Source organism: Alligator mississippiensis, chromosome 10 (assembly GCF_030867095.1).
Source record: "Alligator mississippiensis isolate rAllMis1 chromosome 10, rAllMis1, whole genome shotgun sequence".
Lineage (NCBI taxonomy): Eukaryota > Metazoa > Chordata > Crocodylia > Alligatoridae > Alligator > Alligator mississippiensis.
The window spans coordinates 23,415,961-23,438,776 of record NC_081833.1 but is presented as its reverse complement, the minus strand read 5'-3'; the positions used below and the strand labels follow the sequence as shown (position 1 = coordinate 23,438,776).

The following is a 22,816-nucleotide window of genomic DNA, read 5'->3' as shown; positions in this document are numbered from 1 at the left end:
CTTTAGATATAGTCAAAGATACCATTATATATGATAGTTACATCTGGGGCATGTATGTGTGTGTTTCCATTGCTTAATAGAGACCTTATACTATGCTGTTGTCTCCCAATTATTGCTTATGTGGGGCTAATGTACTGATATTGTTTAGGTTTATTATTCAAAGGAACTGAGAGGTATTTAGATTTTCACTATCTTCCATTAAAGTTTCATTGCTTCCTATCCCAGGGTGCCTGTTCATGAACGATTAATCAAGTCTGCTGGAGCATGGTTATTACTGTGCTCTAGCAACATCCCACATCTTGTGTATCAGCATCCCCACACTTCAAAATGGTGGTGGGGGCACTTGAAATAAAGCTCATTGAATGGGCTTTAGTTCAAGTGCCCCTGCCACCATTTCAAAGTACAGGGACACTGGTAAACAAGACACTGCGGCGATTTCATAGATTTCATAGACATTAGGGCTGGAAGGGACCTCAGAAGATCATCGAGTCCAGCCCCCTGCCCAAAAGGCAGGAAGTCAGCTGGGGTCATAGGATCCCAGCAAGATAAGCATCCAGTTTGCTCTTGAAGGTGTTCAATGTAGGCGCTTGAACCACCTCCGGTGGCAGGCTGTTCCAGACCTTGGGGGCTCGGACAGTAAAGAAATTCTTCCTTATGTCCAGCCTGAAACGGTCTTGTAGTAGTTTATGACCATTCAACCTAGTCATCATCCCTTGGGGTGCTCTGGTGAACAAACGTTCCCCCAGATACTGGTGGTCATCCCTGATAAACTTATAGGTGGCCATCAGATCACCCCTGAGCCTGCGCTTTTCCAGGCTAAAGAGCCCCAGGGCTCTCAGCCTGTCATCATAGGGTCTGCTTCCCTGACCTCTGATCATGCGCGTGGCTCTTCTCTGGACTCTCTCAAGCTTCTCCACATCCTTTTTGAATTGTGGAGCCCAAAACTGGACGCAGTACTCCAGCTGCAGCCTAGAGCAGATTTAATTAGAGCAGCTCTTGGAATCCACCCCTGGAGCATGTGTAAAAGTGCCCCCAGTGGCTTTCCCATTGCATGTGTGTACTAGATGACAGAGCTGGACCTCTGCCCATTTTAATGATGTCCCTTTATCTCCACAGCATGTGTTTTGTGAAGAGTGCCTCTGTCTATGGTTTGACAGGGAGAAGACCTGTCCCCTCTGTCGCTCTGTTACTGTAGAAACCCTGCGCTGTTGGAAAGATGGCACCACCTCTGCTCACTTCCAAGTATATTAACCCCACCTCATCATGGTGATACATGAGGAAACAGAAGAAAAGGCTGGGAAACCTATTGTTTCTAAATCTTATTTTAATTTTTATTAGACTTGTTGTCTTGTTTTTTTGGTGAGTGCTGACTCTCCAGTAGCCCAGAGAGCATACTGTTAATTCTGAAGTAGGGACCGTCATTCAACACTAACAAGAAGAGTCTTCTAAAGAGACTGACAGCAAGTGGGTTACCTCTTTGTAGTCAGAATCCATTTCTGCCACTCTTCACTGCTAACTTACGGCTAAGGTTGTGTCTTGACCTTTCTTTCTACAGTACAAATTGCCCGATTCTGGCTCCTGTTTTCTGTCCTTTTAGTGTAAATTACTGTTGTAGGAAAAGCATGAAGAGAGTTTCCCATTGCATGTATGTAGCCTACAATATCGAAAGAACCTGTCCTCAACTGCCTCTCAAGAGAGCTGCTACTGGATTCCTGACATTAAACCATGATTTCTCAGGACCTGGCTTTGTAAAGCTATGTTGCCAGTAGTATGTCACCTGGAAAAACATTTGAGACTCCCTGCTTCAGCATCCTGTCCAGAGTTCTGTTTTTGGGACAGACATAACCATTCGCCCCATTGCTGGGTCTGAATTTACTAGATCAAAAGGTCAGTCCTAATTCAAGACCACTGAGGACATGGTTTCTTTCAATGAAATCCACGTTTCAGAGAGTGAAATCCATGCTTTCCCTGGGGTTCACCTTTATTATAAAGAAATTAGCAACTGGCTTTCCAATCATTCAGCTCCAGCCTTTCTCCTTAGGGCATGTCTGTTCTTGGGGTTCCTTCCTCAGAGCTGTTCAGCCAACACTTCAGAATCGCGGTAGGGAGCCATTCTCACCTCTCTCAATAAGTTGGCAGAACTCACCTGGTGCTTTCCTAGGAAGAGCAATACCTGTTGATACAGTGTGGTGTGTTACGTACCAACATTGCCAACTTGTTACAGACTCAAAGTTGGATTCTTTTGTGCTTCATTCAACATGCCCATAGATGGTCTTACAGGTCAGGTACTCTTAAATGTTCTCTTGCATCTAGGACATGCATTTGAGCATGGCCAGGCTGCATGCAAACAATTCATATTTCTCTAGTGACAGTCAGTGATGGCTCTTCTGACAGAAACTGTCAATGACTCCTTCCTTCATGACAGCTGCTATGAAATAAAGTGAAATTCAGGGTGTACAATACTTGAGGATTTGCTTATGAAATCCCTGCATTCAGGCTCCAACCTCCATTTTAGTCATATTGCAGACCTTCCCTCTTCCCAACCTCCCTCTTGCCAAAACAAACTGCCTCAATTTCAGAAAAGGACTCTTTCGGGAGAACAGTTTTTATTATTAAAAGGTTATTGTCCTACTGGATTTTGGAGTAGCAAGGGCCAGTGCTATCACAGTCATGGTGTCTGTCAGTGGTGCTACAGTGGCACTTGGATGCAAATAATTTGGGAGTGTGTTTCCTTCTGCATCTTAAGCTGGAGATTTTCTTTCACTAAACAATCTTTGCTTTTTCTGAATGCCCTAAGAAACTGCCTCATTAAGCAGTCATGGCATCTTCCATGCTCATTACTATGGAAATGGCTGTAAGGTTACAATCCCACTTGACTGGATAATCAGGAAGAACTCTACCTGGGGGAAACAGAGCTGTGTGTACGTATTGGCTGTCTTCCTCCCCTCCTGCTATAAAAACCCCTTGGGGAAAAAATTAAAGCAAACAGAAGTTAATGGCAACTGGATTTAGTCTTAGCATTTCCTTGGAAATAATAGCTAAGCAGAGCCAGAGGAGAAATAACGGAGGCAGAATCTGAGTTAGACATAGAGGGAAAAGTAACTGAAACCTGAATTAAAAGATACATATGAAGGAAGGGAAAGGAGAAGTAGCTTTATTAAAATATAGTGATATAGCTTTTGTCAAATGCTTCTTTAGAAAAGGAAGAGACTAAGCCAAGCAAACATCTGGCTATCTCCAAAAGGAAGGATCCTTAATTTTTGTAGGAAAGCAGCAGAGATGCCAACTGGTGTATAATTTTGGTGCATACATCAGCTTGGTATCTATATTCTGGGTAGAATGGCAAATTGGTAACCAGTCTGTGAGAAAGCAAAGGTGAATTTAACATGAATGGATTTCTGCGTTCTTGATCTCAAAGCAGTTTTTAGTTTTACTTATTAATGAATCCAACCAATAAAATAACAGATTTGACTTTCAAAAACATATCTAATCCCCCAAAATTTACACAAAGATAGACAGTCATATTTTATCAACAGTGCAATTACAACCCCAATCAGCGTGCACAGAAGTCTTCTGTTCCCTTCCTCTTCTCCCCTGGTCTCCAGCAGTTTCTCAATGTTTCTGTCAATGCCAAGTGCTTCTGCTCGAAGGCTGTTCTAAAAGCAGGGTCCAGTTATAAGGACCTATTTCTTTGCTTGTCTTTAGGTGCAAAAATTGTTATAAGAGATTAAATCTGAGGTTTTTTTGTTTGTCATTTTCTCCACTGCCATGAAGAGAAAGGAAGATCTAGGCGCAAAATTATCCTTTTCTTTTCTTTCCTTGTTCTGTTCCTTTTGCCTACTTTCACTGACTGCTTTCTTCCAGCTGGAAACATGAGCAAGAGGAAGAGAGTGTGAGTATCTTGTTAGAGGTTGAAATGCTCTCCTGCTGCTCAAATGTTCAGGAAAAACATGAGGTGAGGCTTGATGCTGGCACTCAACGAAAAAACCTCTAAGCCTTGTGAGAGCCTTTGGTGCATTTATGCTTCTCTCACAGCACTCTAATTTGGTGTGAAATCATGAACATCCTAATCTGCACTTTTGTTTCACTTCAGATCTCCCTGTTTCCTCCTTCTGTTTCAGGACCAGATTCCAGTCTCAGATACATGTGTGGTTCTCTTATGCACAATTACATTGTACTAGGCTCTCATGGGAGGTCAGACAGCTCTGAGCATGCCACCCATTATAAGCTTCACATCTCATAATTGCAGAAACAGAAAAGGGGGTTGCCTGATGCTGCTGGAGACTGAAAACCTCTGTCTCTCTACAGTACAGGTAGAGTGGGGTATGTTAGAAAATTAGGGTTAGAAGGGACCTCAGGAGGGTCATCCGCTCCCAACCCCCTGTTCAAAGCAGGACCGTCACCAACTGTATCATCCCAGCCAAGGCTTTGTGTAGCCGGGTCTTAAAAACCTTGAAGGATGGAGATTCCACAACTTTTCTGGATAACCTATTCCAGTGCTTTTACTACCCTTGCAAGAGAGTTTTCTTACCTAAACTTTCCCTAATATCTAACCAAGATTTCTCTTGCTGCAACTTGAGACTTGCTGCTCCTTGTTCTGTTGTCTGCCACCACAGAACAGTCCAGCTCCATCCTTCTTTGGAACCACCCTTCAGGTATTTGAAGGCTACTATTAAATCCCCTCTCAGTCTTCTCATCTCCAGACTAAATAAGCATAGTTCCCTCAGCCTTTCTTCATAAGTCATGTGCCTCAGTCTCCTAACCACTTTCATTTCCCTCCACTGTACCCTTTTCCAATTTGTCCATATCCTTTCTGTAGTGGGAGGCCCAAAACTGGACACAGTACTCCAGATGTGGCCTCACCAGTGCCAAATAGAGGGGAATAATAGAGGATAAAATAGTTGCTCAGTCTGCATGGACCATCCAGTTTTTCACCTCTTCTGAGACTAATTCATACCAAATGTAATGAGTGTTTTGTGCTGTAGGCACTTGCGCTTCTAGGAACAGGGAAGATATCGGTTCATTGTATATGGTCCACTAAACAGCTTTTGGCTTTGGCCCTTATCTACTTGTATTGGACAATGTGGAGATAATAGGCTTTGTATTCCATTAGCAATCCCTTGAGCTATTCTTTGTCATTTAAGTTGGGATGGTAGTTCTGTGTCCCTACCATGGAGAAGAGGCTAGGATTCTTCTCTAACTTGGCATTTAGAGTCTTCTGGGGAATAGGTCTACCTCCTGCTCCAGTGGAATTGGGAATCAAAGCTTCCATCCATTTCAGTAGGAGTAGGATTGTGAAAAGAGATTGAAGTAAATATTCTTACTATTTTAGGGAGAAAATGAAAATAATGCTTTTAACCAGTGAACAACTTTTTTTTTAATAAAGTCATTATAAATATGTACAAAGAGTCTCCAGCATATGAAATTTCTTTTACAAAAGAGAGAAGCCATGTCCAACTATAAACAAGTCATAGATAGCGAGCTCATTGCAAATGCATTGAGTACATGCTTTGCCTTCACTTTGGTGAGGGAGGAAACTTGCACAGTGACTCTGCAAGAGCTTTCATATAAACAGCAGAATTGAATGCATAATGGGCAAAGGAGTAATATATTCAATGACTTTCATCATGTTCTTCTATTAATAAGGACTCTGGGCGCAGACTGGGAAATTCTCAAATATATTTATGTTGGGGCATGATGGAAATTTCTCCAGCTAATAAATGCTGATGAATATTTATGTGCATTTAAATCATGTGGCTTTGCCCCTCCCCCTGGCAAAATCTGATGGCATCTATAAATAATAATACAGTATAAACTGAGATTTTGACAGACTAATATACAGTCTAAAATAGGCCTTTTGCTAATATTCTAGCAGGGATCTGAGAAGTTGCCTTTGTCATGCAGAAATTGGTAAAATTCAAGTGCATAAATACCCATTCAAAGTAAACTCTGAAGAAGCATGGTTAAATCAAAATGCACTTCTGCAGTTGAATGAATATTGATGGAAATATACTCCAGTAGAGTATTTGCTCAGTTCCAATAAAGTCCTACTGTATTATGTTTCCCACAGCTGTTAGTTGAAAGATGCTGTTTTTCAAAAGACCTGAAGCTGGGAATACTTCAGGGTAGGTGCTGGTGCAAATCTTTGCAAGCACAGAGGCAATATTAGTCAAGCCAGCAAGAGAAGGAAATGCTATGAATACAATGAGAATTTGTCTTAGTGCAGGTGCACACCCTCTGCTGTGAATAAAGAGGAGTCTGGAGAGAGCGAGCCTGCAAATTCAATCCAGGACATGGGTGTGGGGGTTGAGGGGGAGCATAGAAACAACACATAAGGGTTCCTCTCCTTCATTCAGAGCACCTGATACTATACTGAAGGAGGTAAAGTCACCTATTATTTGTACTTTCAAATAGGATTTGACTTTGATGAACATGGTCATAATCATACCAATGTCTTCAAGGTTCTGCACTATGAGATGAACAAGGTGAACCACATACATGGTAAGCAGCAACTTGCAGTTCTGTGCAGACTTGAGCTATGGTGTTGGTGTTGATCCAGTGTCAGATTTGCTTTGGGGGGTGTGGATTTGGGTTGTGGGATTTGGGCTCAGTCTAAACTTAGATATTGGGTCTACCTGTGAAGTTTAGCTTTATATCTAAAATGATCCAAAGTTTGCCATATTGGGACCCAGGACTTGGATTTTAACTGTCTCTAGTTGTGACATTTAAATTGGATTTATTGTAAATGACTATTTTGTTACAATTTTTCTCAAAGCTGTTTATAAAGAAACCTAAAAAATAAGGCCCAGTGGTACAACATGCTATCCAATTCCCCCATCAGCCCTTTCTGGACAAGGTAAGAGATCTGTCAAGAGAGAAGGATTTGTTGTTGCATCCCTTATGCACATACCTACTTGCATCTTGCTGTATTTTCTGTGTTCATGTTAGGAGGAGGCTGGCTGGAACAGTACTGGGTCATGTTCTCCAATTGCAGCAGATTATGGAAAATGCTTTGAGTCCCAAGCCTGGTCTGCATGGACAAACTGCATTGATTTAACTAAATCTGTTTCAAAATCAATCTAGTTAAATTGATGCAGTGCCTTTTCTGGCAATTCTTAAATGGATTTTGAGTTGCTTGCCTTAATTTAGTTTAATTTTCTAACAAACCAAATTAAACTGAGTGTCTATGCAAGGGGACTGCACCATTTAAATAAATTGATTAAGCAGAAATGTAGTTAACTTGGTATCATTTCTGTATGTAGGCAAGCCCTGAGCAATAAGCATGGTGGATCAGTTGTACCTCATCATTACAAACCCATCAATTTTTGATTTGCACATTCCAACTGGTAACATTGTTCTTAGGCCCATAAAAACCTGACAGAGTATGCACTAACAACCTCCAGTAAATATGTACTACTACTCCATCATATTTAAGTGGTAAAAATCATTTTTAAGAAAGAGCAAGAATGGAAATGCTTAACTAAATTCAACCCTGAGTCTAGCCCCATTGACTTAAAAAGTGGAGTCACACTAGAAATTCACTTGGCCTAGTGACTTTTTAAGAGGGGAATATAATTATTCTGTGCTATATTGCATTTTTAACTTGAAATTTGAAGTTCCAATATGCTATGGGATCTATCTCATTGGAGTGCTGCTTTAAAAATTAATAAAGACTTTCCTCACAGTCACATTATGCAGCATTCCATACAGACTATGATCTCATAACCTCCTTTGCTGGCTCGCACAACCACTGTCTGCTGAAACCTAAGATGAGGTCTTTTTTTCATTTAGAGAGCACTCCCTAGTCTTTACAGGGGCGCGACTATGAAGCTAATCAAAATCAATTCTTTTGGTTGCTGCAGAAAGTGGAGAGGGACTGTGCAGGTTTCCTACCCATTAGGAAAATACAGAAATCTCCACCAGCTCATACAGTCTTTGTAATGCAACAAGAACGATGCTTGAATGTATACAACATGCCTGCATTTCCAAATACAGCTCTTGGCCAGAGTTTAATCTGGTGTTTAAAAAGAGGATAAAAACACTCCTTGTCAAAAAATGGAGGCATTCAACAATAGTAATTATACCAGAAAAATGTAAGGCTTAGACAAATACATCCCCTCTACTAAATCATTAGATGTATATACAGCGAATGTTGGCTGGGAAGCTCTGGCAAAAGGCTTCTCTAGCAATGTTTGCTTTGATCCAGCCATTAAGAGATTCGGTGTCCAAAATCTTAACATTCAGTCCACACAAAATACCTGATGGAAACCTATACAAACCAGGCAAGTCATAGTTAAAGAAAAACCCCTGCTCTTGTTTAAATTTTTGAAGCACCACTGATTTAGTTGGGGCTTCATGGGAATAAGTGAAGGCTTTGTTCTTTGTATTCTTGATAGAATCTTGAGAACACCTGAAGAAAGGCCTGTCTCCCAGGGAATCCTTCCTGGTTTCTGTAGGAAACCTTTTGTCTGTTGGTCTTTGGGTGCTTAGTCACTACTGAGCATGCGAGTCTTGGTAACTTGATTTAAGGAGCTCCAACTAATCAGGGGCATAACATTCAAAGCAGAACTTGGCCCTCTCAACATTAATCTGCCTTAGTGTGTCACAAAAGCATGGCATATGTGATTGATGAGGTACAGAAGGAGCTACACAAGGTCTCAAACCGAAATAGCCCTTGTCATGATACAGTTAGTAAATAATAATGCAAACTGTGTGCACATGTTGTAACAAAAGCAATTGATGCCGCCTTCTTCTGGGAAGTTGTTAAACATTTAGACCCAGGAAGCTACTACTTTGGGGAGAGGACAGGATTCTGTGGGGGTACTCTGTCCTGTACAAATAAACATAAACCATCTCATATGTTTTGTGCAAGAAGACTGTGCCATGAGTCCTGTCTGTATAGGTGGCAGGTGAAGGGAAAATATATCTTTATTAATATGGAAGATCCTTTACAGTACATGTGTACTGTGCAGGTATACTTTCCAATCTTCCTGTCAAACTCTTTGCTCTTTAACTCTTGACTATCATGCCCAAATCTATCTATCTATCTATCTATCTATCTATCTATCTATCTATCTATCTATCTATCTATCTATCTATCTATCTAGTTTAATCTCGTTTTTTTTTCACATATGTATCCTTTTAAAAGTCTAGGCCCAATCTGGGAAACTGCTGAGCTCTCACAATGCCCATTGAAGTCAATAGCTGAAGTCTCATTTATTTCAGCATGAGAGTGATCAGATCAATGGGGAACATAGGGTGCTAAGTACCTGTCAACACCCGGAATGTGGTGGGAGAAGGCTGTACCAGTATGCTGTAGTTCTTGGGACCTGCTGGTAGCCACAGCTGGCTCATGCCTCATGAGTAGATGAGATGGACTTTAAATGTATTTTTCTTCACAAGGTGCACATCATCATGAAGCTATGTACAATGTTCCACTGTGAACAAGTTGTTGTTTAAGTATAGCCCTTTCTTCTTTTTATGAATTGATGAGGAACCAACAGTGGCCACAAATATGTATGTGTGGACCTATGAACCAATGAATATGCAGTGCAGGGAGATGTCAGTTTATAGAAGGCCCAGAAACTAACTCCTCTCTGCAAGTTCTGAAAATTCAAGCAGCCCTGACTGGTCATAAAGACCACATAATAACCTTTCTGTGCCTTGACTGGATGCAAGTAAAGGAAGATTTTTCAAAGCTTGAAAGAGCAGTTAGGATCCCTATTTCTATTGGAAGATGTTGAAAACTGAACACTTCACATTCCTTTGGTGCCATTGAAAAGTTTTCCATAATCAGCTTACTGATACAAACACTGAGAGCTATAATATTTTTTAAATGATTTAGTCATTCTGAAACTATTTGCAAATTTATCAGGTAGTTTCAGTTGGAGAAAATACTTTCAGGCTTTAAGTCTTCATCGAGCCCAAAAGAGAATTATTGTATAACTTAGGGCACTTGCCTAAGAGGTGCGATACTGGGTTTCAATACCTGCTCTAAGGTATTGGAAACATTTCATTTGACTTAAAATGTTTTCTTTTTTGGTTTTTCATGTCAATGTGGGGGTGCGGGAAAACTCAATCTGAACTGGATTTTGTTTTCCCATTTTTCTTTGTGATAGGAGGACTGAAAAATTAGTTGCACAGCCCTACAAAGATCCCCAATAACATTTGTTCCTTTGGCTCTTTGTGTTCAGTCTTCAATATTTCTTTAATGTCTCTGTTCTGGCGAGCAGTCATTTGTCAATTTGAATCACTTCCCATGCATATTTTTTGCATGGAGCTAGTCTTATTTATGCTATTCTGTGTCCCTATTCAAAACACTAATGAGTTTATTTTCTACCATGTTTTGTAAATTTGCTGCTTCTCTGTATTTTTCATCCATTGTGACAGCTATGAAACAGGATGTGTTTGCCGATTGTGGCTGTCGCACCCAGTCTTTTAAAAGCATTTCGTAAGAATGATTGCAAACTGGGTAAGACTCAGCTGCTAAAATTCCACCCCAGAGCCAATTTTTATAACTTGTTTTATGCAATTTCCAAACGCAGTGGGTTGCAACAGAACATCTATGAATGTGGTGTTAGGGGGGTGGCTGTAATTGATCCAGGAAGCCCTGAGAATTACTAGAAAGTATTTCATAGCTCTTTTAACCTTTATGGCTTCAAAGAGCAGCCTAGGGCTTAGGGTACGTCTGCACTGCTGTTGGAAGTGTGATTGCAATCCATGTAGGCATGCTCAATTAAGATTTAATCTAGATAGTGTAGGTAATGATAGCAGTGAAACTGCAGTGATGATGGCTTTGGTGTAAACTGTACACATCTTTCAGGGACCCTGGAACTTACTTAAGCAGCTAGCTTATGGTGAAGCCTAGGTCACCTTCACTGTTATTGATGACTGTAGTGTTATTGCCTACATGTGCTACAACTGGACCTTTGCAGTGTAGATGTATTCTTAGGCACAGAAGTCCTACAAGTGCTACCTCGGATCCATGCAGCTGATCTCATCAGCCTTTTTTCTGAATAAATGAATGAAAGGAATCTCTGATTCCATATAAATGCTACCTAATAACATGGTACTTTCCATGCTCTCTGCCACCAAATTAAGAGATAAACTGGCCAAGTGTGTTATGTAAAGCTCAGGGTTATTCTTAATGTATTTACAAGTAGAAGGAAAGGAAAATAGGACCTTCACAACATATTTTTGTTTGTGTAATGTTAATAACCAAAATATATTTTTCCTAGTCTTGGGTTCTAGAACATTATTATGGTCAAACCGTAGCACCGCAAAGAGGCACTGTAGCCCCAGACAAATTTTACATGTAGCACCAGAGATCCTAAACTCGTTAAGAAAAGCTTGCCTGGCTTAATAGATACTTATACACACAAACTCTCTCTTGTCAGAACTACTAAACACAAGTTTCCCCCCCTCCCACTCCCTTCCCCCACCTCCCAAGACTAGCAATGCACTTTTGCAGCATGTTCACCATCTCCAGGTATCCTCTAACCCTGGGTGTATAAGAGATTTTTCACCCTGCTGCATTAAAAGGGACAGTTGTATCCCATACAGTAGATATTGTCTGGTGTGGAAAATCTTAGCCTTACAGTAAAGACATCACTAATCTTTTGACTTAAATTGAAGGAGCACAAGCGCTCAGACCTCAGTCATCTAAAAGGAATGTTGCTTATGTTCTCAACAAGGCATGCACGTATTGACATACGCATACAGGAAGCTTTACATTCTTCTATATATAAGCATGTGTGTGTGTCTGGTTTGCTGCTGGGCCCTTGAACAGCTCCCTTAGTGCAAATCTTTCTTCACGTTGCTCAAGGCTCTTTCATCATGTTCCACTTCTTTCTTCATCTCCAGTCTTCACAGCTGCTGCTCAAGCTCTGGATTCCCTGTAGGAATATGGGAAACAATTTTCTCCAAGGGCGCAGGATTTTCTCCAGCCTGATAAAACAAAAGAAATTGTTTGGTTTTAATTATATTAATGCATTGGTTGCAATAAAAGCTTCTTTTAAATTTATGCATGAACCTTCCTATTGATGCAAGAATTTACTGACTAGGACATGCATATATTTTATGGGGAAGATAGTTTTGTGGTTAAAGCACAGAAGATCAGTCTTTCATTCCCAATGCTACCTCAGAATTCCTGTGTGGCTCTAACTTAGGGTGGCTTACTCTTTAAATGTTTTGGACTCGCAAAATGTTAACTTTCAGGGAAACGACTAACTTTTCCACAGCAGCAGGAGGGTGTATTGAATATCACAGGGGACTGGAAGCACTGCTTGCTTCATTCCCGGTTTTGCCACTGATTAGATTTGTGGCCTTCAGCAAACCACTTAACACCACTATGTCTCAGTTTCAACTGCAAAATGAGGGCAGTAATAACTTATTTGCCTCACAGGTGGACTGTGAGGCTTAATTAGTATTTGTATAGTGCTTAGAGATCCTCAGGTGAAAGGTGCCTATATACGTGCAAATTAGCAGGGGAGTTACCCCAGGGCACCTGTTGTTAAATCCCCATTTCCCATATATACCCTCACATGCATTGACATCAGTATGCTACAGGCTATATCTGCCAACTCTCACAAACAAGCTAAAAGTTTCTGACTTGATTTTTGTAGATCTGCTCTGTAACGTTTTTCTGGCAAAGGATACCAGGGAAAAGTGTTTAATGCTCAAAAGAACAGGAACATGATAATATTGGCTAAAGGGCAGGCACTGTTAATAAATCGCTCAGGTGCCAACCCACTGCCCACTTTAATTCTCCTGACCTATGTTTCTGACACAACCATGTTACTTTAGCTCTGGGTTCTTAATCTCTGGGTAAGTCTTTCTACTGGGAAAGCAAACCTGGGAGAATTTTCCTGATCATTTGAATGCATGTATACAGCGTTAATCCTGTCAGTGAATTTCAGTCCTGATTTACAGAACTATATATTCAGTTGAACAAAGACTACAAACTGTATAGCAGCTTTCTTCATGCATATGAACAATCACCACAGGTTAGCTTGTGACACCATCCTTTTCACTTTGACCCAAGATGTATTTGAATAGAAAGCCTAACAAGTGGAAGGTTTAAACTTTATAGGGTTTATGGAAGAAAGGCAAAAATTTCACTGAGGAATTGGGATGATGATACTCAGAGAAATGTATAAAACAAAATACTTAAATAGGAAGCAAATATATTCCATTGTCATTCATTACTACTATTGCAGAAACCCAGGGATCTTGGTCACCCTATGCCAGCACTGTACAGGCACAGAGCATTTGACAGTTCATCCCTTCAAAATTTTATACTCTTCAAACATTTTCTCGCTATATATCCCCTAAACATATAAAAATATCTGACCTAGAACAAAAAGGATAACAGATAAATGAAACCTTAAGTGACACAATATAGAAAACAGAAGGGAAATTTCATGCAACCCCATTGTTGCTGCTGATCTGACAGGTGGAAATTGAAGATGACCATCCTAAACAACCAAAAATCTTTAAAAAGTAGGTAACGCTGATGAATCCCGGAACCTCCAAGGGCTACATTAACCCTGGTGCAGGCAGAGAGCCCAACGCAAAGCTGTTGCATTTTAAGCCCTTTGAGAGCTTAAATGGCTCTTGAGTTTTCCACAGGCCTTGAGCCGGCTCTCCGAATAGAGGTGAATTTCACCCAAAGAATAAAAGAGAGTCCCAGAATCCTGGACCACATCCCATTCCTCAATAAAACAACTTTAAATATCCAAGGCTGTGTTAAAGCCATTACTGGGTGCGTATTGGCTGCATTGCCAGCATCTGACTCATTAATGGAATACGCTTTGAGCCAAACTCTGATCTCATTTAAAACACTGTAAATTCAGGGCAACTCAATTGACTTCAGTAGAGTTACTCTAATTTTACCATGAAAGGTGCTTGTCAAATAGACAAATCAGCATTTGAGCCTTTGGGTATGAACAGGGCTTTGGAAAGCCAAACCTCATCCCATATGTCATACTGGGGTGGTTATAGTCTGTCTATACAACTGGTCAAAACTTGTTCATCACAATCCTTTTCTGATAAGAATTGCTTTATGCCAAAATGAAAATTTCCTTTTTGTTCAAAATGTTTCAAGTTTTATTAAAAAACAAACTTGTGGAAGTTCAAAGCCTAAACATCTTAGATTTTCAGTAACCCTTCCCACCAAATTCTGTTGATAAGAGTTGAAAATAAATTGCTTGTCATTTTTCCTTGAAACTAAAATACATTTTGTGTCCACTCTTGCCTTTGGTCTAGCCATTTAAAGATGCTTAACTTCCATTCAGAACTCTTCCCCCTTGCATTTAACCTGGTAATTAGGGACAATAGAATGGAAAGCATTTAATCTAACACTATAAAAGCTGTCTAAGCAGATCTAGACAGTTACTTCTCATTGTCTTTTAAATAGAATCAGACCTCCAAACTTTTAAGTGGCTTTAAAATCTCAATGTTAAATACTGTACTTTGGTTTTACCAGGTAAGAAAATAGTTCTGTTAAAGGAATGTGCTGCACAGTATGGGAATTTAGTGGCTCAGATGAGATGTCACCTGAGCATTCTTTGGCTTGGCTTTTTTAGAGATACAAAGCCAAGACAGAGTTAAGTATTCTGCCTACATCTGGTCTAGTGTTGATGAAATCATGGAAGAGGCTTTGTGTAGGTGAGTAGAGCCAAATTCCCTCATAGGATGAGAGAGTGCAACCTCTTTGACTTCAGTGGATTGCAACAATAATTAATTTTGCCGGTGCTTAATAAGTTATCGATAAACTTCAAGGGAGCATATTGAAAAAACTGGGAATAGAGTAAGAAAAAGTAGGATCCCTGGGATTGCACCCTAATGCAGCAGCGAGTTCATGTGAAATGAGAGGCTGGACTGAGTTCTAGCATGAGTGAATGTGACCCCTATTGAATTTCTTGAGAGCTGAAATTACTTACATCAGGGCTACATTTCAATCTGGATTTGAAAGGAAACCTAGGAGAGAGAACAAGGAGCAATTTCATGGAGACAAGAAAGGAAGAGTTGATTCAGTGAAGGACTTGGAGGAACAACCCGCCTGGGAGGTCTTAGGAACCAGGATAGAAAGATCATGGAGTCCAGAATGGGAAGGGCAGAATATTGGGGACTCCAGTGTTTCAGTGGATCTGGGTCCCGTTTAGTTTAAATCCACTCCTAGAATGAGGTGTTCTTAGACTGCTGTTTATCTCTGCTACTGGATTATCAAGGAAATTGATGCTGTGCTTTCTCTCATGCAAGTTAATCCTGCAGTATAGCTGTAAGGGGTTTTGAGGTTTATGGATGAGGAATATAACACAGTAGGTTCCTTCATTCTTAGTTTTTCAGGAATATAAGTTTTCCTCCCAGCATCAAGTTCAACAATGCACACACAAACAGGATGTAAGATACTGAATGTCTGGTCTACCTTCATCACACAAAACTGAAATCCACTGCTGAGTCAGCCCAGCTAGTCCAATACCTGCAGTATTGCCTCTGGTCTTTACTCTTTTTTGGACTTCTGCACAGCTCAGTTTGACACCTCCAAAAATCTTATCAGCCCAGTTTTAATACAGATAATTAACTGCACTGAGACTTTGGACAGAGAAGCTCTGCATGAACCTAGCAGCAAGCAGTGGGGGAAATTACTGGCAACACAATGGGCATAGAACCAGGCTGGCAGAGCTGGCGGGGTGAAGTAGGGTTTAATTTAATACACTGCCACTTCTAGACTAATAGAAGAAAAAAACAAAGGACACTTGAGAGCCACATTGGCACATGCTAACTATACTTCATGTCCCAGCTGGATTTTTCAAGGTCATGTCAGATTATTTATTATAAAGCTGACATTTTCTAAGTGTTCATCCAAAAATCTATACCATAGACATTAGGTTCCATCCAGTGCACCCAGCCGTGCCTCTACTGAAGTCACTTGATGTCAGTAAGAGCAGGAGAAGGCTCCTAGTACAGAGGGAGCTCTTCCTGACCTGAATTGATGTACACTAAGAAACAGCTGCCATATTCCACTCTGGACATGGTTGTGGTATACATGCATATATATCTATATATATAAAGAGAGAGACAGACAGACACAGACCCAGTCAGAAAGGAATGCCATTTCCACCTGAAGCTATGGAAAAGGAAATCAGTAAGCAATTAGTCAAGCTGCAATTCACCTTTCCTTCACTGCCTGTTTCCTTTCTCTAACCACTAGTCCATAAGATTAATGCTGATTCAATTAAGGATTGAGCTGAGCAGCATTATATGTACAAGCTAGCTCTTCTCTTCTTATGAACCATGCCAAAACGTTCTGAAGGATCACATCCTGAACAACCTGGGCTTTCCAACCTGCTGCACATGAATGTCACCATCACTGATGAATTTCTCTGCTGATGAAGGGGTGAGAATACATATTTTGTTCATTCTGCAGGATGGTTAAACTGCTATTCTTCATTCATCCCTTCTATTCCGTGTCCTGGTACCATACTCATCAATGCAACTTCAGTGGGGTTTTAAAATACATTGTTTTAAATATTGCATTAAGTTAATATCGGAGTGAACAAATTAATTATTTTTAATTAAGAAAACAAGAAAAGAAAAATGATAGGATTCAAAAAAGGATCTAAACCCTGAGGGTGAGGTGCTGGTGGTTTGTTTAAGTGTCTCTGTATATTATGTTGTATTGCACTGTATTTGGATCCACAGTGCTATTATTGCTTGTGCTGCTGCTTGTTGCTTGGAAACTCACCAGGAGAGTTGGATGGTTCTGACACTGGACACATGGCAACCATAGTTTCTGTCATTAGCTTGGTGGTCCCCCACATATGGACATTTAATATCATTCCTAAGATTGTTTCCAGGCTCAAAAAGGTCCTGTTTTGAGAGAGACATATTTGTATATTTGCTTATGAAGAGGAGAACACTTTGAGTCAGCACAGCTCCTTCTGTCCACAGTCTGGTGCGATTTGTCCCACAGCCCTGGCGAGCTTGTACTGAGAGCACTGATATAATTAAGAGGCTGATGAATATTTCCCATGCCCAGTGCTTCCTCTTACAACAACTATATTATCTACATACTCTTAACAACTCCACAAACCCACACTGCAACATAAAAAGGGAGCTGCTACGTCTTGTTATAATGGAAAAGGCAAGTGAGATGCGACAAATGTTCCCTAGAGATTCAAGTTTGTTGAACTCAAACATTCAAGCAAATCTACATTGGTTCATTTCCCAACACTTGTAAACAAAATTGCACCTCTGCATTCATGAACCTCATCTCAAACTGAACCCTGGATGGGGGCTGAGGTGGGATCACACAGATCTACTCCCGACTCCCATTACTGTTCTCTAACCACTAGATCACATTCTCATCCAGCAGCTAGGAATTCAGTGACTTACCATCCTCACAACTTCCTGAACAAACCAGTCCCAATATTTTGGAATTTACTGCTTAAATTAGGAAGTATAGTCTTCTGCTTGCAGGGAAAGACTTCTGGACATGAACTGACTGAACTTACAGACAGATATAAGTGTACACCACACACACAAACACAATGTTATATACACGTGGTATGTGTGTGTCTGTGTGCAAGTACAAGCAATGTAAACACGTGCACATATATTTTAAACCCTATTTTAAAACACTGTAGATGAAGTTCTTTGAGTGATTGTATATTTAGTTATTATTTCAAAACACCTAAAAAATGTACTAGGCATCCTGCCTTAAAAAGCACAATCTTGATTTGACCAGAAAAGTCACAAACAGACAACAGAATGGGTGAAAATGGTATTTTTCGTCCCTTTTCCTTCCCCTCCCTGAGCTGCCATCCCTTTTTTTCTTGTCTTAACTAAGGCACCAATTTAGGAAACTACTTTGTCACATACTTAACTTTAAGCCCTTAAATAAGTAGCACTGAAGTCAATCTAAGAAGATTTTTTCCAACTATTTGAATTGGTCTAATAAAAGATATCGGATTTACCCAACTAATCTTGTCTGCCTATGTCCTTGAACCAACACGGCTACAACCTACACCACTAAAGTCAATGAAACTTACTCATATGCTAAAACAGTGGTTTTCAACTTGCAGTCCATGGGCCCCTTCAGGTCCACAGACTATCAAAGGGGTCCATGAAAAATTACTATGATCAATCAAAAGTATGTGAATATCCAAACTTACAATTCAAAAGGGATCCACACCTCCATTGGAAATTTCCAAAGGGGCCCGCGAATGAAAAAAAGTTGAAACCCGTTACGCTAGAAATTAAATATTCACCACAGTGCTTTCCTTGATATGTACAGTTTTAAGTGTATGTTTACGTGCTACTTGGAACTGGGGCCTTAAATTGTAAACTCCTTCAGGCAGATAATACCCTCTCCTCTGGAACTGTGCTATATAAAAAGTGTGTGTGTGTGTGTGTGTGTGTGTGTGTGTGTGTGTGTGTGTGTGTGTGTGTGTGTGTGTGTGTGTGTGTGAAACATCTAAAAGGTGAGAATTTTTTCCTGTCCTTTCAATACAATATTACCTCTGAAAAATGACTGAGATAATTTAAATGGCCAATTGCTTTGCCTTTGTCACTGCAGATCATTTTTAGCAAAAACCGTCTTAAACTCAGCTGATGCAAGCACAAAATATAGATGACAATTTAAAATATCTGCAGTCCAGCATAGAGAGGAATAGAAACTAGGTTCCTTTGTTTGCTAGGGAAATGGGTCACAACCAAGGAGCCATGTGGCACTTGGCATTTGAATGTTAAAATAATTAGTGATGGCTTCTTTAATAAAGAACAATATCTAAGAAAGCATAACAACGATCACAGGAGCTAGAACATTGAAACTAGATAGACTGTAGAAAAAGTGGTGTCCTACCAGCAGGATAGGTTTCTACCTCTCTGGGTTTGGTTTATAGGGACAATCTCTACATTTTGGAAGAAGAAATAACTGGGTTTAATCCCAGAAGTCTAAAGTTCCTTCATGTGAGAAATCAGTTGATCCCTAAAACAGCAGGAGGGGACCCCTCAGAATTACTTTTTCTAGTAAAGCATCAGTGTTCTTGGTACTGGGTAAGCACTGTCTATTTAAACCCCAGGAGGCGGCAGCAAAATAAGGCGCGCAGCAACCCTCTGGGATTTACAGTGTGTGAAACTGATGGAACTGAGCTGTCATGCTCAGACTGCACAATGCTTCTACAGTCAGGAGAGATCATTCACCCATCAGTCTCCCCAGGGCATTAAGTTTAGGAGTGCCCCTATGCCACAGCATTAGTTGCTGTTGTAAGTGCCTGAAAGCTGCTTTAGAAGCCACAGAGTCGCATGTATGTGCCCTAGGAAGCGGCAGCGGGTGCAGACAGGACCAGCCCAGCCCAAGGAAGAGGAGAGCTAGTGCTGCACAGGCGAACAGTTCCTGGAAAGCACATCTACGTGAGCTATTGGCAGGACCTTTCAAGCCATTGCTACAGCAGTGAGTGCAATGAACCAGTGAGTCCCAGCCAAGGGACTTGCCCGCACTCGCACGCCTAAGCCAGGGGCAGGCAGCAGCACTGCTCCCCTGACCCGGTGCCAGGCGGCAGGTTGCCTAGGAGATGAGATGAAGCAGGTGAAGTTTCTTCACTGCACAAGGGCTGCAGGCAGCAGGCAATAAGGCTGCCCTGGGGCATGGCAAGTGGCCGGCCAGGGGTGGGTGCGCTCTCCATCCTTGGGGACTTCCCAGTAGGCGAGGTGCCACCCAAGGGAAATCTCTGTGGAACGCAGTTGGACACCGGGCTCAAGCCCATTATGTTCTCTGAGGCAATTTAATGGACTTTACACTATCTCTTGGCTCCGGGCAGCAGCTCTACCGCATTCATCAGTCTCTTTTTTTGTTTTGGTTTTTGGCTCTTGCAAAAAACTGATGCAAACTGTGAAAAAATACATGGCAGAGGAAACACTTCGTACTTGGCAGGGCAGCCTCTGTCAGTGGCACTGAGCTGTCACATGCACTCACACACACACACACTCATACACACTCACACTATCATAATATCATAGTGCTTAGGGTCGGAAGGGACCTAAACAGATCATGAGGTCCGACCCCCTGTATGCATTCCCACTTATACACACACTCACACACACACAAATCCACTCATACACACACTCGCACTCATACACATTCAGACACGCTCGTACACACAAATATACACACACACACACACTGATACACATTCAGACATGCACACACACACACACACTGATACACATTCAGACATGCACACACACACTGATACACATTCAAACACACTGATACACACACACACACTCACATTCAAACACACACTCATACACTTGTTCACATTCAAACACACACTCGCACACAGACTCCCCCATCCTGGGCGCACACGCGTCCCCGGCCCGGGCTCTCGGCGCCGAGGCCGGGGCAGGGCGGGGGCCGAGGATCCGCGCGCAGAGCCGGGCGGCACGAGACGTGCGGGACAGCAGGGCAGGGCAGGGCAGCCCCGGGCTGGACCGCGCCGCTCGCCCGCCCGCAGCACCCCCCACCCGTCCCGTCCGTACCTGTGGCCCGTCCCGCTCCGTCTCCGCTCCCGCCCGAGCCGCGGCGCCTAGGGGCTCCTCCTGCGGACCAGCCAGGCCAGCGCGGCCGCCTGCGCCAGGGCGCAGAGCAGGCAGAGGCAGGTGGCGAGGCCGCCGGCGGCCGGCGCCTTCCCGCGCCGCGCCCCGCGCCGCGCCGTGCGCTCGTGCAGCTCGTCGCCCAGGCGCTTGAGGCGGGCGGCCACGCGCTGCGGCCCGGGGGCCGGCTCGGCGGGCCGGGCGGGGGCGGGGGCGCAGGGCGGCAGGGCGGGCGGGGGCGCGCGGCGCAGGGCGCACGGGCACATGTCGGCGGCCGGCCCGGCCGGGCCCCGCGCGGCGGCAGGCATGCGGCTGGCCCGGCGCGGCGCGGATCTGTGCGGGCGGCGGGGAGGGACGAGGCGGCGGCGGGGAGGGGAGGGGAGGGGAGGGGAGGCGGGCGGGGGGGTTACATCATCCTTCCCCGCCGGGGCGGCGGCCGTAACCCTTTCCGCGCCGCCGCTTCGGCTCCAGCCCCCGGCCCGGGACCTGCCGCAGCCGCCGCACCTGGGCCGCGGGGCGCGGAGGGAGGAGCGAAGGAGCCCGGGGCCCCGCCCCGCCGGCCCACCGCACCCCCGAGCCGGCCAGGACGCGGCGCCCAGGACACGTGCTGTCGCGGTGTTGCTCCGCGCGGACCCCGCGCTCACCTCCGTGCTGCCACCGCCCCGTCACGTACCCAAGTCCGCACCGATGCTGGTCCTGCCCTGTCTTAGGAGCGTGCCCCTGACTACAGGAAAGGAGCAAATGCTTCTTGAGCTCATTGAACACGGAGCTGCTGGGCAGGATCAGCGTTCCCAGGGGTCGGGACTTTTTAAAGAAAGTGCTGCTCAATCCCCGTGCAGCCGGAGGGCGGACTCCATCCTCCTGCAAGCCCACTCGGCGCTTGGACCTTAGGCGGGCCGGAGCCCGCTTCACATGCACGCAACTAAGTGGGGCTCATCTTTAGCCAAAATCTCTCTCTCCCCCCCCCCCGCCTCTAGAAGCAATTGCCTTGCTGTAGGTCCGCTTCTCCTGCTACCTGTTCCGCAGCAAATCTCTGGTCCTTATGGGTTTGTAAACTGCAGGGCGCACAACTGCTACAGGTTGAAATTCGCCACGAGGGCACTCAACCTGAGAGAAGCCTTTCCGAGTGCTAAAAATTGGGGTGGGGTACAGATCGGATCAAGCGTTTGTGTGAGTTGAGTTCCTCCTGAGAGAGTTCTTCCTTTTGGGATCCAAGTGGCATCTATCCCGAGTGTCGGAGGGAAGGGGCTGGAGTTGGTTGGGTTCTTTTGGTTCATTATCTTTTAATTAGGTTTTTCAGAATGCACAGACAGCAACCTGCAGCAAAGAAGAAAAACCAGAAATTGCTTAAGATACCAATCGAGCAGAACTAAGCAGCGGCAACTGCAGTTGACCAATGCGAACAAACGGGAGCCACAGCATTTACTGGCACAGCCGCTCCAGGGAGAGCTAGAGAAAGACAGAGGCTTGTTTGTAGCAGTGCTCTGCACGTTTTTAAACACAACTTCACAAAGAGTTACTGTAATTCCCAGTGAAGAATGATTGTTTTACAAATGTTAACAAATGTTTAAAAATGTTTAAAGACAATTTTTATTTTGTTTTAAAAGTTAAAGCAAGTGCACTTCAGGTGTAATTTGAGATCAGTCCCCGAGGTTTATCAAGGATTTCTTATTGTTTGGGTTGTTTCCCCATGATTTCAGAGGACATGGCAATGGTCAGATATACGGTGCTCCTAGCAGCTGTATTTCCCAAAGCAAAATGTTAGACACTTGGCCCATATTTCAGTGAGGATTTCTCCCATGACGATGTTCCTGGTCAACAATTGCATCCTCTCCTTCATGATAGGGATTTCTATTGTGCAGAGAGGAAATTAGCCTTTGGTAATGTTAATCATGCTCGATATAGCTCAATACAGCATTCATTAAAGATGCATTTGCTCAAAGAAACTTGAAGGACAAGGTGCTCAGTAGAGTGACCATCCCTATTCTCATCCATAATAGCATCTTCTTGGGCAAGGATGGACTGAGTCCACTGTTCCAAACTGCTGTTACCTGGCATGGAGTAAAGCATTTTTTTTCTATGAGGAAAATGTTATCTTCTTTCTAGGTAAGATAATCTATTTAGACTGGCCTGGCCGTTTCTTTCCAGGTGGTTTTGTGCCTGGATGGTATAATGTCCACATCTGTGGCTGAAGTACAGATAATTTTGTTCAGTGACA

At 43.0% G+C, this 22,816-nt stretch overlaps 2 protein-coding genes across 8 annotated transcripts in view; one reads left to right on the top strand and one right to left on the bottom strand.

Annotated features, from left to right (window-relative positions):
- The window catches only part of RNFT2 (ring finger protein, transmembrane 2), a 50,716-nt gene extending 45,310 nt beyond the window's left edge, over window positions 1–5,406 (top strand). For all 7 annotated transcript variants that reach the window (XM_019493704.2, XM_006266405.4, XM_019493706.2 and 4 more), the window contains one exon: window positions 1,117–5,406. In XM_019493704.2, the coding sequence (XP_019349249.1) occupies window positions 1,117–1,251 (135 nt within the window). In that variant the 3' untranslated portion in view covers window positions 1,252–5,406. The remainder of the gene's footprint in view (window positions 1–1,116) is intronic.
- On the bottom strand, window positions 5,353–21,132 carry HRK (harakiri, BCL2 interacting protein). Its single transcript, XM_059713564.1, has 2 exons — window positions 20,545–21,132; window positions 5,353–11,946 (listed from the first exon to the last, which is right to left on the bottom strand). The coding sequence occupies exon 1, from the start codon at window positions 20,904–20,906 to the stop codon at window positions 20,592–20,594; it is 315 nt and encodes a 104-aa protein (XP_059569547.1). The 5' UTR covers window positions 20,907–21,132; the 3' UTR covers window positions 5,353–11,946; window positions 20,545–20,591.
- Between the last annotated feature and the right edge of the window lie 1,684 nt (window positions 21,133–22,816).